The 14,841-nt window shown below is 39.9% G+C and overlaps 1 protein-coding gene across 1 annotated transcript in view; it reads left to right on the forward strand.

The window, feature by feature from the left end:
- Positions 1-13,919, forward strand: part of mrn (general transcription factor IIH subunit 4 marionette) — a 45,772-nt gene extending 31,853 nt beyond the window's left edge. The window contains exons 10-11 of the mRNA XM_090110697.1: positions 13,099-13,239; positions 13,583-13,919. Coding sequence (XP_089966823.1) covers positions 13,099-13,239; positions 13,583-13,726 — 285 coding nt within the window. The 3' untranslated portion in view covers positions 13,727-13,919. The remainder of the gene's footprint in view (positions 1-13,098; positions 13,240-13,582) is intronic.
- Positions 13,920-14,841: the final 922 nt, after the last annotated feature.

Below are 14,841 nucleotides of genomic sequence, written 5' to 3' on the forward strand. Positions count from 1 at the left end.
ACTACAGAGCATGTCTACGTGTATAACTGGTATGTCAGCAGCTTTATATAACTACAGAGCACGTCTACGTGTATAACTGGTATGTCAGCAGCTTTATTTAACTACAGAGCATGTCTCTGTGTATAACTGATCTGTCTGCAGCTGTATATAACTACAGAGCACGTCTACGTGTATAACTCGTCTGTCAGCAGCTGTATATAACTACAGAGCACGTCTACGTGTATAACTCGTCTGTCAGCAGCTTTATATAACTACAGAGCATGTCTACGTGTATAACTGGTATGTCAGCAGCTGTATATAACAACAGAGCACGTCTACGTGTATAACTCGTCTGTCTGCAGCTGTATATAACTACAGAGCATGCCTACGTGTATGACTCATCTGTCTGCAGCTATATATAACTACAGAGCATGTCTACGTGTATAACTAGTCTGTTTGCAGCTGTATATAACTACAGAGCATGCCAAAGTGTATGACTCATCTGCCTGCAGCTATATATAACTACAGAGCATGCCTACGTGTATAACTGGTATGTCAGCAGCTGTATATAACTACAGAGCACGTCTACGTGTATAACTCGTCTGTCAGCAGCTGTATATAACTACAGAGCACGTCTACGTGTATAACTCGTCTGTCAGCAGCTGTTTACAACTACAGAGCACGTCTACGTGTATAACTGGTATGTCAGCAGCTTTATTTAACTACAGAGCATGTCTCTGTATATAACTGATCTGTCTGCAGCTGTATATAACTACAGAGCACGTCTACGTGTATAACTCGTCTGTCAGCAGCTGTATACAACTACAGAGCATGTCTACGTGTATAACTCGTCTGTCAGCAGCTGTATATAACTACAGAGCACGTCTACGTGTATAACTCGTCTGTCAGCAGCTTTATATAACTACAGAGCATGTCTCTGTATATAACTGATCTGTCTGCAGCTGTATATAACTACAGAGCACGTCTACGTGTATAACTAGTCTGTCTGCAGCTGTATATAACTACAGAGCACGTCTACGTGTATAACTGGTATGTCAGCAGCTTTATATAACGACAGAGCATGTCTACGTGTATAACTGGTATGTCAGCAGCTGTATATAACTACAGAGCACGTCTACGTGTATAACTCGTCTGTCAGCAGCTGTATATAACTACAGATCATGTCTACGTGTATAACTGGTATGTCAGCAGCTTTATATAACTACAGAGCACGTCTACGTGTATAACTAGTCTGTCTGCAGCTGTATACAACTACAGAGCATGTCTACGTGTATAACTAGTCTGTCTGCAGCTGTATATAACTACAGAGCACGTCTACGTGTATAACTGGTATGTCAGCAGCTTTATATAACGACAGAGCATGTCTACGTGTATAACTGGTATGTCAGCAGCTGTATATAACTACAGAGCACGTCTACGTGTATAACTCGTCTGTCAGCAGCTGTATATAACTACAGATCATGTCTACGTGTATAACTGGTATGTCAGCAGCTTTATATAACTACAGAGCACGTCTACGTGTATAACTAGTCTGTCTGCAGCTGTATACAACTACAGAGCATGTCTACGTGTATAACTAGTCTGTCTGCAGCTGTATATAACTTCAGAGCATGCCTACGTGTATAACTCGTCTGTCAGCAGCTGTTTACAACTACAGAGCATGTCTACGTGTATAACTGGTATGTCAGCAGCTTTATATAACTACAGAGCACGTCTTCGTGTATAACTGGTATGTCAGCAGCTTTATTTAACTACAGAGCATGTCTCTGTATATAACTGATCTGTCTGCAGCTGTATATAACTACAGAGCACGTCTACAGGTATAACTCGTCTGTCAGCAGCTGTATATAACTACAGAGCACGTCTACGTGTATAACTCGTCTGTCAGCAGCTGTATACATCTACAGAGCACGTCTACGTGAATAACTCGTCTGTCAGCAGCTGTATACAACTACAGAGCATGTCTACGTGTATAACTGGTATGTCAGCAGCTTTATATAACTACAGAGCACGTCTACGTGTATAACTGGTATGTCAGCAGCTTTATTTAACTACAGAGCATGTCTCTGTGTATAACTGATCTGTCTGCAGCTGTATATAACTACAGAGCACGTCTACGTGTATAACTCGTCTGTCAGCAGCTGTATATAACTACAGAGCACGTCTACGTGTATAACTCGTCTGTCAGCAGCTTTATATAACTACAGAGCATGTCTACGTGTATAACTGGTATGTCAGCAGCTGTATATAACAACAGAGCACGTCTACGTGTATAACTCGTCTGTCTGCAGCTGTATATAACTACAGAGCATGCCTACGTGTATGACTCATCTGTCTGCAGCTATATATAACTACAGAGCATGTCTACGTGTATAACTAGTCTGTTTGCAGCTGTATATAACTACAGAGCATGCCAAAGTGTATGACTCATCTGCCTGCAGCTATATATAACTACAGAGCATGCCTACGTGTATAACTGGTATGTCAGCAGCTGTATATAACTACAGAGCACGTCTACGTGTATAACTCGTCTGTCAGCAGCTGTATATAACTACAGAGCACGTCTACGTGTATAACTCGTCTGTCAGCAGCTGTTTACAACTACAGAGCACGTCTACGTGTATAACTGGTATGTCAGCAGCTTTATTTAACTACAGAGCATGTCTCTGTATATAACTGATCTGTCTGCAGCTGTATATAACTACAGAGCACGTCTACGTGTATAACTCGTCTGTCAGCAGCTGTATACAACTACAGAGCATTTCTTCGTGTATAACTGGTATGTCAGCAGCTTTATTTAACTACAGAGCATTTCTTCGTGTATAACTGGTATGTCAGCAGCTTTATATAACTACAGAGCACGTCTACGTGTATAACTGATCTGTCTGCAGCTGTATATAACTACAGAGCACGTCTACGTGTATAACTCGTCTGTCAGCAGCTGTATACAACTACAGAGCATGTCTTCGTGTATAACTCGTCTGTCAGCAGCTGTTTACAACTACAGAGCATGTCTACGTGTATAACTGGTATGTCAGCAGCTTTATATAACTACAGAGCACGTCTACGTGTATAACTGGTATGTCAGCAGCTTTATTTAACTACAGAGCATGTCTCTGTATATAACTGATCTGTCTGCAGCTGTATATAACTACAGAGCACGTCTACGTGTATAACTCGTCTGTCAGCAGCTGTATACAACTACAGAGCATTTCTTCGTGTATAACTGGTATGTCAGCAGCTTTATATAACTACAGAGCACGTCTACGTGTATAACTCGTCTGTCAGCAGCTGTATACAACTACAGAGCATGTCTACGTGTATAACTGGTATGTCAGCAGCTGTATATAACTACAGAGCACGTCTACGTGTATAACTGGTATGTCAGCAGCTTTATTTAACTACAGAGCATGTCTCTGTATATAACTGATCTGTCTGCAGCTGTATATAACTACAGAGCACGTCTACGTGTATAACTCGTCTGTCAGCAGCTGTATACAACTACAGAGCATTTCTTCGTGTATAACTGGTATGTCAGCAGCTTTATATAACTACAGAGCACGTCTACGTGTATAACTCGTCTGTCAGCAGCTGTATACAACTACAGAGCATGTCTACGTGTATAACTGGTATGTCAGCAGCTGTATATAACTACAGAGCACGTCTACGTGTATAACTGGTATGTTAGTAGCTTAATATAACTACAGAGCACGTCTACGTGTATAACTGGTATGTCAGCAGCTGTTTATAACTACAGAGCATGTCTACGTGTATAACTAGTCTGTCTGCAGCTGTATACAACTACAGAGCATGTCTACGTGTATAACTCGTCTGTCAGCAGCTGTTTACAACTACAGAGCATGTCTACGTGTATAACTGGTATGTCAGCAGCTTTATATAACTACAGAGCACGTCTACGTGTATAACTGGTATGTCAGCAGCTTTATTTAACTACAGAGCATGTCTCTGTATATAACTGATCTGTCTGCAGCTGTATATAACTACAGAGCACGTCTACGTGTATAACTCGTCTGTCAGCAGCTGTATACAACTACAGAGCATTTCTTCGTGTATAACTGGTATGTCAGCAGCTTTATATAACTACAGAGCACGTCTACGTGTATAACTCGTCTGTCAGCAGCTGTATACAACTACAGAGCATGTCTACGTGTATAACTGGTATGTCAGCAGCTGTATATAGCTACAGAGCACGTCTACGTGTATAACTGGTATGTTAGTAGCTTAATATAACTACAGAGCACGTCTACGTGTATAACTGGTATGTCAGCAGCTGTATACAACTACAGAGCATGTCTACGTGTATAACTGGTATGTCAGCAGCTGTATATAGCTACAGAGCACGTCTACGTGTATAACTGGTATGTTAGTAGCTTAATATAACTACAGAGCACGTCTACGTGTATAACTGGTATGTCAGCAGCTGTATATAACTACAGAGCACGTCTACGTGTATAACTCGTCTGCCAGCAGCTTTATATAACTACAGAGCACGTCTACGTGTATAACTCGTCTGTCAGCAGCTGTAATTAACTACAGAGCATGTCTACGTGTATAACTGGTATGTCAGCAGCTGTATACAACTACTGAGCATGCCTACGTGTATGACTCATCTGTCTGCAGCTATATATAACTACAGAACATGTCTACGTGTATAACTGGTGTGTTAGTAGCCTTATATAACTACAGAGCATGTCTACGTGTATAACTCGTCTGTCAGCAGCTGTATATAACTACAGAGCACGTCTACGTGTATAACTAGTCTGTCTGCAGCTGTATACAACTACAGAGCATGTCTACGTGTATAACTGGTGTGTTAGTAGCTTTATATAACTACAGAGCACGTCTACGTGTATAACTCGTCTGTCAGCAGCTGTATACAACTACAGAGCACGTCTACGTGTATAACTGGTATGTCAGCAGCTTTATATAACGACAGAGCATGTCTACGTGTATAACTGGTATGTCTGCAGCTGTATGTAACTACAGAGCACGTCTACGTGTATAACTGGTATGTCAGCAGCTTTATATAACTACAGAGCACGTCTACGTGTATAACTCGTCTGTCAGCAGCTTTATATAACTACAGAGCACGTCTACGTGTATAACTGGTATGTTAGCAGCTTTATATAACTACAGAGCACGTCTACGTGAATAACTCGTCTGTCAGCAGCTGTATACAACTACAGAGCATGTCTACGTGTATAACTGGTATGTCAGCAGCTGTATATAACTACAGAGCACGTCTACGTGTATAACTGGTATGTTAGCAGCTTTATATAACTACAGAGCACGTCTACGTGAATAACTCGTCTGTCAGCAGCTGTATACAACTACAGAGCATGTCTACGTGTATAACTGGTATGTCAGCAGCTGTATATAACTACTGAGCATGCCTACGTGTATGACTCATCTGTCTGCAGCTATATATAACTACAGAACATGTCTACGTGTATAACTGGTGTGTTAGTAGCCTTATATAACTACAGAGCATGTCTACGTGTATAACTCGTCTGTCAGCAGCTGTATATAACTACAGAGCACGTCTACGTGTATAACTAGTCTGTCTGCAGCTGTATACAACTACAGAGCATGTCTACGTGTATAACTGGTGTGTTAGTAGCTTTATATAACTACAGAGCACGTCTACGTGTATAACTCGTCTGTCAGCAGCTGTATACAACTACAGAGCACGTCTACGTGTATAACTGGTATGTCAGCAGCTTTATATAACGACAGAGCATGTCTACGTGTATAACTGGTATGTCTGCAGCTGTATGTAACTACAGAGCACGTCTACGTGTATAACTGGTATGTCAGCAGCTTTATATAACTACAGAGCACGTCTACGTGTATAACTAGTCTGTCTGCAGCTGTATACAACTACAGAGCATGTCTACGTGTATAACTGGTATGTCAGCAGCTTTATATAACTACAGAGCACGTCTACGTGTATAACTAGTCTGTCTGCAGCTGTATACAACTACAGAGCATGTCTCTGTATATAACTGATCTGTCTGCAGCTGTATATAACTACAGAGCACGTCTACGTGTATAACTCGTCTGTCAGCAGCTGTATATAACTACAGAGCACGTCTACGTGTATAACTAGTCTGTCTGCAGCTGTATATAACTACAGAGCATGCCTACGTGTATAACTCGTCTGTCAGCAGCTGTTTACAACTACAGAGCATGTCTACGTGTATAACTGGTATGTCAGCAGCTTTATATAACTACAGAGCATGCCTACGTGTATAACTGGTATGTCAGCAGCTTTATATAACTACAGAGCACGTCTACGTGTATAACTAGTCTGTCGGCAGCTTTATTTAACTACAGAGCATGTCTCTGTATATAACTGATCTGTCTGCAGCTGTATATAACTACAGAGCATGCCTACGTGTATAACTCGTCTGTCAGCAGCTGTTTACAACTACAGAGCATGTCTACGTGTATAACTGGTATGTCAGCAGCTTTATATAACTACAGAGCATGCCTACGTGTATAACTGGTATGTCAGCAGCTTTATATAACTACAGAGCACGTCTACGTGTATAACTAGTCTGTCTGCAGCTGTATATAACTACAGAGCACGTCTACGTGTATAACTCGTCTGTCTGCAGCTGTATATAACTACAGAGCATGCCTACGTGTATGACTCATCTGTGTGCAGCTGTATACAACTACAGAGCATGTCTTCGTGTATAACTGGTATGTCAGCAGCTTAATATAACTACAGAGCACGTCTACGTGTATAACTCGTCTGTCTGCAGCTGTATATAACTACAGAGCATGTCTACGTGTATAACTAGTCTGTTTGCAGCTGTATATAACTACAGAGCATGCCTACGTGTATAACTCATCTGTCAGCACCTGTTTATAACTACAGAGCACGTCTACGTGTATAACTAGTCTGTCTGCAGCTGTATATAACTACAGAGCATGCCTACGTGTATAACTCGTCTGACAGCAGCTGTTTACAACTACCGAGCATGTCTACGTGTATAACTGGTATGTCAGCAGCTTTATATAACTACAGAGCACGTCTACGTGTATAACTGGTATGTCAGCAGCTTTATTTAACTACAGAGCATGTCTCTGTATATAACTGATCTGTCTGCAGCTGTATATAACTACAGAGCACGTCTACGTGTATTACTCGTCTGTCGGCAGCTTTATTTAACTACAGAGCATGTCTCTGTATATAACTGATCTGTCTGTAGCTGTATATAACTACAGAGCACGTCTACGTGTATAACTGGTATGTCAGCAGCTGTATATAACAACAGAGCACGTCTACGTGTATAACTCGTCTGTCTGCAGCTGTATATAACAACAGAGCACGTCTACGAGTATAACTCGTCTGTCTGCAGCTGTATATAACTACAGAGCATGCCTACGTGTATGACTCATCTGTCTGCAGCTATATTTAACTACAGAGCATGTCTACGTGTATAACTAGTCTGTTTGCAGCTGCATATAACTACAGAGCATACCTACGTGTATGACTCATCTGTCTGCAGCTATATATAACTACAGAGCATGTCTACGTGTATAACTGGTATGTCAGCAGCTGTATATAACTACAGAGCACGTCTACGTGTATAACTCGTCTGTCAGCAGCTGTATACAATTACAGAGCATGCCTACGTGTATGACTCATCTGTCTGCAGCTATATATAACTACAGAGCATGTCTACGTGTATAACTGGTATGTAAGCAGCTTTATATAACTACAGAGCACGTCTACGTGTATAACTCGTCTGTCAGCAGCTGTATACAACTACAGAGCATGCCTACGTGTATGACTCATCTGTCTGCAGCTATATATAACTACAGAGCATGTCTACGTGTATAACTGGTATGTCAGCAGCTGTTTACAACTACAGAGCATGTCTACGTGTATAACTGGTATGTCAGCAGCTTTATATAACTACAGAGCACGTCTACGTGTATAACTGGTATGTCAGCAGCTTTATTTAACTACAGAGCATGTCTCTGTATATAACTGATCTGTCTGCAGCTGTATATAACTACAGAGCACGTCTACGTGTATAACTCGTCTGTCGGCAGCTTTATTTAACTACAGAGCATGTCTCTGTATATAACTGATCTGTCTGCAGCTGTATATAACTACAGAGCAAGTCTACGTGTATAACTCGTCTGTCAGCAGCTGTATATAACTACAGAGCACGTCTACGTGTATAACTAGTCTGTCTGCAGCTGTTTACAACTACAGAGCATGTCTACGTGTATAACTGGTATGTCAGCAGCTTTATATTACTACAGAGCATGCCTACGTGTATAACTGGTATGTCAGCAGCTTTATTTAACTACAGAGCACGTCTACGTGTATAACTAGTCTGTCTGCAGCTGTATATAACTACAGAGCACGTCTACGTGTATAACTCGTCTGTCTGCAGCTGTATATAACTACAGAGCATGCCTACGTGTATGACTCATCTGTGTGCAGCTGTATACAACTACAGAGCATGTCTTCGTGTATAACTGGTATGTCAGCAGCTTAATATAACTACAGAGCACGTCTACGTGTATAACTAGTCTGTCTGCAGCTGTATACAACTACAGAGCATGTCTACGTGTATAACTAGTCTGTCTGCAGCTGTATATAACTTCAGAGCATGCCTACGTGTATAACTCGTCTGTCAGCAGCTGTTTACAACTACAGAGCATGTCTACGTGTATAACTGGTATGTCAGCAGCTTTATATAACTACAGAGCACGTCTTCGTGTATAACTGGTATGTCAGCAGCTTTATTTAACTACAGAGCATGTCTCTGTATATAACTGATCTGTCTGCAGCTGTATATAACTACAGAGCACGTCTACGTGTATAACTCGTCTGTCAGCAGCTGTATATAACTACAGAGCACGTCTACGTGTATAACTAGTCTGTCTGCAGCTGTATATAACTACAGAGCATGCCTACGTGTATAACTCGTCTGTCAGCAGCTGTTTACAACTACAGAGCATGTCTACGTGTATAACTGGTATGTCAGCAGCTTTATATAACTACAGAGCATGCCTACGTGTATAACTGGTATGTCAGCAGCTTTATATAACTACAGAGCACGTCTACGTGTATAACTAGTCTGTCGGCAGCTTTATTTAACTACAGAGCATGTCTCTGTATATAACTGATCTGTCTGCAGCTGTATATAACTACAGAGCATGCCTACGTGTATAACTCGTCTGTCAGCAGCTGTTTACAACTACAGAGCATGTCTACGTGTATAACTGGTATGTCAGCAGCTTTATATAACTACAGAGCATGCCTACGTGTATAACTGGTATGTCAGCAGCTTTATATAACTACAGAGCACGTCTACGTGTATAACTAGTCTGTCTGCAGCTGTATATAACTACAGAGCATGCCTACGTGTATGACTCATCTGTGTGCAGCTGTATACAACTACAGAGCATGTCTTCGTGTATAACTGGTATGTCAGCAGCTTAATATAACTACAGAGCACGTCTACGTGTATAACTCGTCTGTCTGCAGCTGTATATAACTACAGAGCATGTCTACGTGTATAACTAGTCTGTTTGCAGCTGTATATAACTACAGAGCATGCCTACGTGTATAACTCATCTGTCAGCACCTGTTTATAACTACAGAGCACGTCTACGTGTATAACTAGTCTGTCTGCAGCTGTATATAACTACAGAGCATGCCTACGTGTATAACTCGTCTGACAGCAGCTGTTTACAACTACCGAGCATGTCTACGTGTATAACTGGTATGTCAGCAGCTTTATATAACTACAGAGCACGTCTACGTGTATAACTGGTATGTCAGCAGCTTTATTTAACTACAGAGCATGTCTCTGTATATAACTGATCTGTCTGCAGCTGTATATAACTACAGAGCACGTCTACGTGTATAACTCGTCTGTCGGCAGCTTTATTTAACTACAGAGCATGTCTCTGTATATAACTGATCTGTCTGCAGCTGTATATAACTACAGAGCACGTCTACGTGTATAACTGGTATGTCAGCAGCTGTATATAACAACAGAGCACGTCTACGTGTATAACTCGTCTGTCTGCAGCTGTATATAACAACAGAGCACGTCTACGAGTATAACTCGTCTGTCTGCAGCTGTATATAACTACAGAGCATGCCTACGTGTATGACTCATCTGTCTGCAGCTATATTTAACTACAGAGCATGTCTACGTGTATAACTAGTCTGTTTGCAGCTGTATATAACTACAGAGCATACCTACGTGTATGACTCATCTGTCTGCAGCTATATATAACTACAGAGCATGTCTACGTGTATAACTGGTATGTCAGCAGCTGTATATAACTACAGAGCACGTCTACGTGTATAACTCGTCTGTCAGCAGCTGTATACAATTACAGAGCATGCCTACGTGTATGACTCATCTGTCTGCAGCTATATATAACTACAGAGCATGTCTACGTGTATAACTGGTATGTAAGCAGCTTTATATAACTACAGAGCACGTCTACGTGTATAACTCGTCTGTCAGCAGCTGTATACAACTACAGAGCATGCCTACGTGTATGACTCATCTGTCTGCAGCTATATATAACTACAGAGCATGTCTACGTGTATAACTGGTATGTCAGCAGCTGTTTACAACTACAGAGCATGTCTACGTGTATAACTGGTATGTCAGCAGCTTTATATAACTACAGAGCACGTCTACGTGTATAACTGGTATGTCAGCAGCTTTATTTAACTACAGAGCATGTCTCTGTATATAACTGATCTGTCTGCAGCTGTATATAACTACAGAGCACGTCTACGTGTATAACTCGTCTGTCGGCAGCTTTATTTAACTACAGAGCATGTCTCTGTATATAACTGATCTGTCTGCAGCTGTATATAACTACAGAGCACGTCTACGTGTATAACTAGTCTGTCTGCAGCTGTTTACAACTACAGAGCATGTCTACGTGTATAACTGGTATGTCAGCAGCTTTATATTACTACAGAGCATGCCTACGTGTATAACTGGTATGTCAGCAGCTTTATTTAACTACAGAGCACGTCTACGTGTATAACTAGTCTGTCTGCAGCTGTATATAACTACAGAGCACGTCTACGTGTATAACTCGTCTGTCTGCAGCTGTATATAACTACAGAGCATGCCTACGTGTATGACTCATCTGTGTGCAGCTGTATACAACTACAGAGCATGTCTTCGTGTATAACTGGTATGTCAGCAGCTTAATATAACTACAGAGCACGTCTACGTGTATAACTCGTCTGTCTGCAGCTGTATTAACTACAGAGCATGTCTACGTGTATAACTAGTCTGTTTGCAGCTGTATATAACTACAGAGCATGCCTACGTGTATAACTCATCTGTCAGCACCTGTATATAACTACAGAGCACGTCTACGTGTATAACTAGTCTGTCTGCAGCTGTATATAACTACAGAGCATGCCTACGTGTATAACTCGTCTGTCAGCAGCTGTTTACCACTACAGAGCATGTCTACGTGTATAACTGGTATGTCAGCAGCTTTATATAACTACAGAGCACGTCTACGTGTATAACTGGTATGTCAGCAGCTTTATTTAACTATAGAGCATGTCTACGTGTATAACTCGTCTGTCAGCAGCTTTATATAACTACAGAGCACGTCTACGTGTATAACTCGTCTGTCAGCAGCTGTATATAACTACAGAGCACGTCTACGTGTATAACTAGTCTGTCTGCAGCTGTATATAACTTCAGAGCACGTCTACGTGAATAACTCGTCTGTCAGCAGCTGTATATAACTACAGAGCATGTCTACGTGTATAACTAGTCTGTTTGCAGCTGTATATAACTACAGAGCATGCCTACGTGTATAACTCGTCTGTCAGCAGCTGTTTACAACTACAGAGCATGTCTACGTGTATAACTCGTCTGTCAGCAGCTTTATATAACTACAGAGCACGTCTACGTGTATAACTGGTATGTCAGCAGCTTTATTTAACTACAGAGCATGTCTCTGTATATAACTGATCTGTCTGCAGCTGTATACAGGGTGTTTTGCACATGGACCGACATGATTTTTTGGGGGGTTGGGGGGGGTCATGTGCTATTCTCCCCCGTGAGACCCAATACCCTAAGTCTCACGGTAGTCCAGATATGTTTTTTTTAATTTTTTTGAAATCTACGCGAAATCTTGCCTTTAAATCGTCCTAACTTTTTTGTTTGTGGTTATAATACAGCAAAACAAAGTATGCTTGTATAACTGGTATGTCAGCATTTTTATATAACTACAGAGCACGTCTACGTGTATAACTCGTCTGTCAGCAGCTGTATACAACTACAGAGCATGTCTACGTGTATAACTGGTATGTCAGCAGCTGTATATAACTACAGAGCACGTCTACGTGTATAACTAGTCTGTCTGCAGCTGTATACAACTACAGAGCATGTCTACGTGTATAACTAGTCTGTCTGCAGCTGTATATAACTTCAGAGCATGCCTACGTGTATAACTCGTCTGTCAGCAGCTGTTTACAACTACAGAGCATGTCTACGTGTATAACTGGTATGTCAGCAGCTTTATATAACTACAGAGCACGTCTACGTGTATAACTGGTATGTCAGCAGCTTTATTTAACTACAGAGCATGTCTCTGTATATAACTGATCTGTCTGCAGCTGTATATTACTACAGAGCACGTCTACGTGTATAACTGGTATGTCAGCATTTTTATATAACTACAGAGCACGTCTACGTGTATAACTCGTCTGTCAGCAGCTGTATATAACAACAGAGCATGTCTACATGTATAACTGGTATGTCAGCAGCTGTATACAACTACAGTGCATGTCTACGTGCATAACTGGTATGTCAGCAGCTGCATATACTTACAGAGCATGTATAACTGATATGTCAGCAACTGTATATAACTACAGAGCATGGCTTCATGTATAAATATTTCGTCTTCTGCCATAAATTTGTAGTCTCCATTTGCTGCTGTGCATCAGCATTTACTCTTATAAATAACTGGTATATTCATCCCTTTTATAAGAATATGATTTTTGTCTGTTAATTTAAAATTAGTGTCTCTTTATTTTAGATGTTAAAAACGGAATCGGGTGGGATAAGAACAACGTCAGTGCTTCCCCCCACTGTGGTGGATCAAGTTAGGTTATGGGAAAGCGAGAGGAACAGATTCACGTATACCGATGGCGTGGTGTATAACCAGTTTTTGTCGCAGGTGAGGGGCAAATTTATAAGTTTACTTGTTCATTTAAATTTTTGATTATGTTTAACATCTGACAAATTAAAATTTTATCTTAACGAAAACTGTTGATCTGGATGAAGTTTACATTGCAGGGATAACGGCTTTTTATGTTTTAGCGTTTAATTTACCCTTAAGTCTTATGTGCCTCTTGATGATAAAAAACATAATTAATTTCTTTATTCAATAAGTTTAGTTATTTTTTATGATCTTCAATGTTTGCAATCTTACGAACATCTTAATCATACATGTCCCTGAAATAGGTTTTGTATTTTGTGAGTTTTTCGCATTAAATTTTTAAATAAATCTTCAATTCCAGGCCGACTTCGTAGTACTGCGTGATTACGCTAAACAACAGGGCGTGTTGAGTTGGCAAAATGAACGAACTCGAACTATGGTCGTCACTAAGCCGGGACACGATGATGTCAAGAAATTCTGGAAACGATACTCTAAGAGTTCGTAGAATCATATACAGATCCCATATAGAGTGGGATACAGTGGGATTCAATAAGATTCAGAGATTATGGTATTGAAAAGAGAAATGAAATGCCTGGAGTAGCTAAATCCAATTTCGGCGAAAGTTGTTGAAGTTTGAAGTGGTTTATAGCTTGTAAGAATATTTGTAAAGACTGTTGTAAATAAAGAGTTATGTTTTATTTGGTTTTTCTTTTTTTCGTAACATTCAAAACTAATTGAAACACAATGTTTTAAACGTTTTATTAAAATACGTTTCGAATTTTATTCAACCTAAAATATGGTTTAATATTTAAACTCATAACTAGATATTACATGCATAGGCATGAATATTTTTATACCTCAATCTTGGAATGTCAATTTTTTTATCACACATACATGGACATAAATACAACTAAATATACTTAAAGACAAAATAGCTATAACCTCTATATAGGTATAGACGACAAGGCAGACTAGTGCTGCCCAAAATATAATTATGTACGAGCAAGCACGTCCAAAGTGCAATAAGGCGCTTTGCTTGCATATTTCGTAACTCAAATTGTTTCCAATATTTTAAACTTTATATTATATTAAAATCAGTTTATCGCCGACGGTCATTAAGAGTACCTCGCGTGACTCGTCCATTTTATACTTAGTATATTCCGTTCATTACAAGTTTTTTATATTTCAATAATTCTTTTATTTCTTATTATATTAATTAATTATACACACGTACGGGATAGCCCGTACAAATTAAAATCCTCTCTATAGTAATATTATGAAAATGCGAAATTATAACGCTTACTGCACTGATGAATGGTTTGGACTGATTTCTTGAATAAATAGAAATTCAACAGAGATATTACATGTAAAGAAATAACAACACACTTTGCCACATAACATTAAGCATGAAAGAAAGATAAATATGTAATGGAAAAGACTATCTAGTGATTAGCGATAAATTGAATATTGAAATGAATTCGAAAAATGGGCCTTGTATTCTTTAAATAAAAAAAAAATACAATTCCTTCCTTCAAAATGTATTTGGCCATAACATACTACAGCAGTATGTTATATGAATATTAACTACATTATGTGATTACTAAATATTTTAGTCACCTA

Source organism: Colias eurytheme, chromosome 16 (genome assembly GCF_061535395.1).
Source record: "Colias eurytheme isolate Ceu_HAF_F1 chromosome 16, ilColEury1 Martin Lab GWU primary, whole genome shotgun sequence".
Classification (NCBI taxonomy): Eukaryota; Metazoa; Arthropoda; class Insecta; order Lepidoptera; family Pieridae; genus Colias; species Colias eurytheme.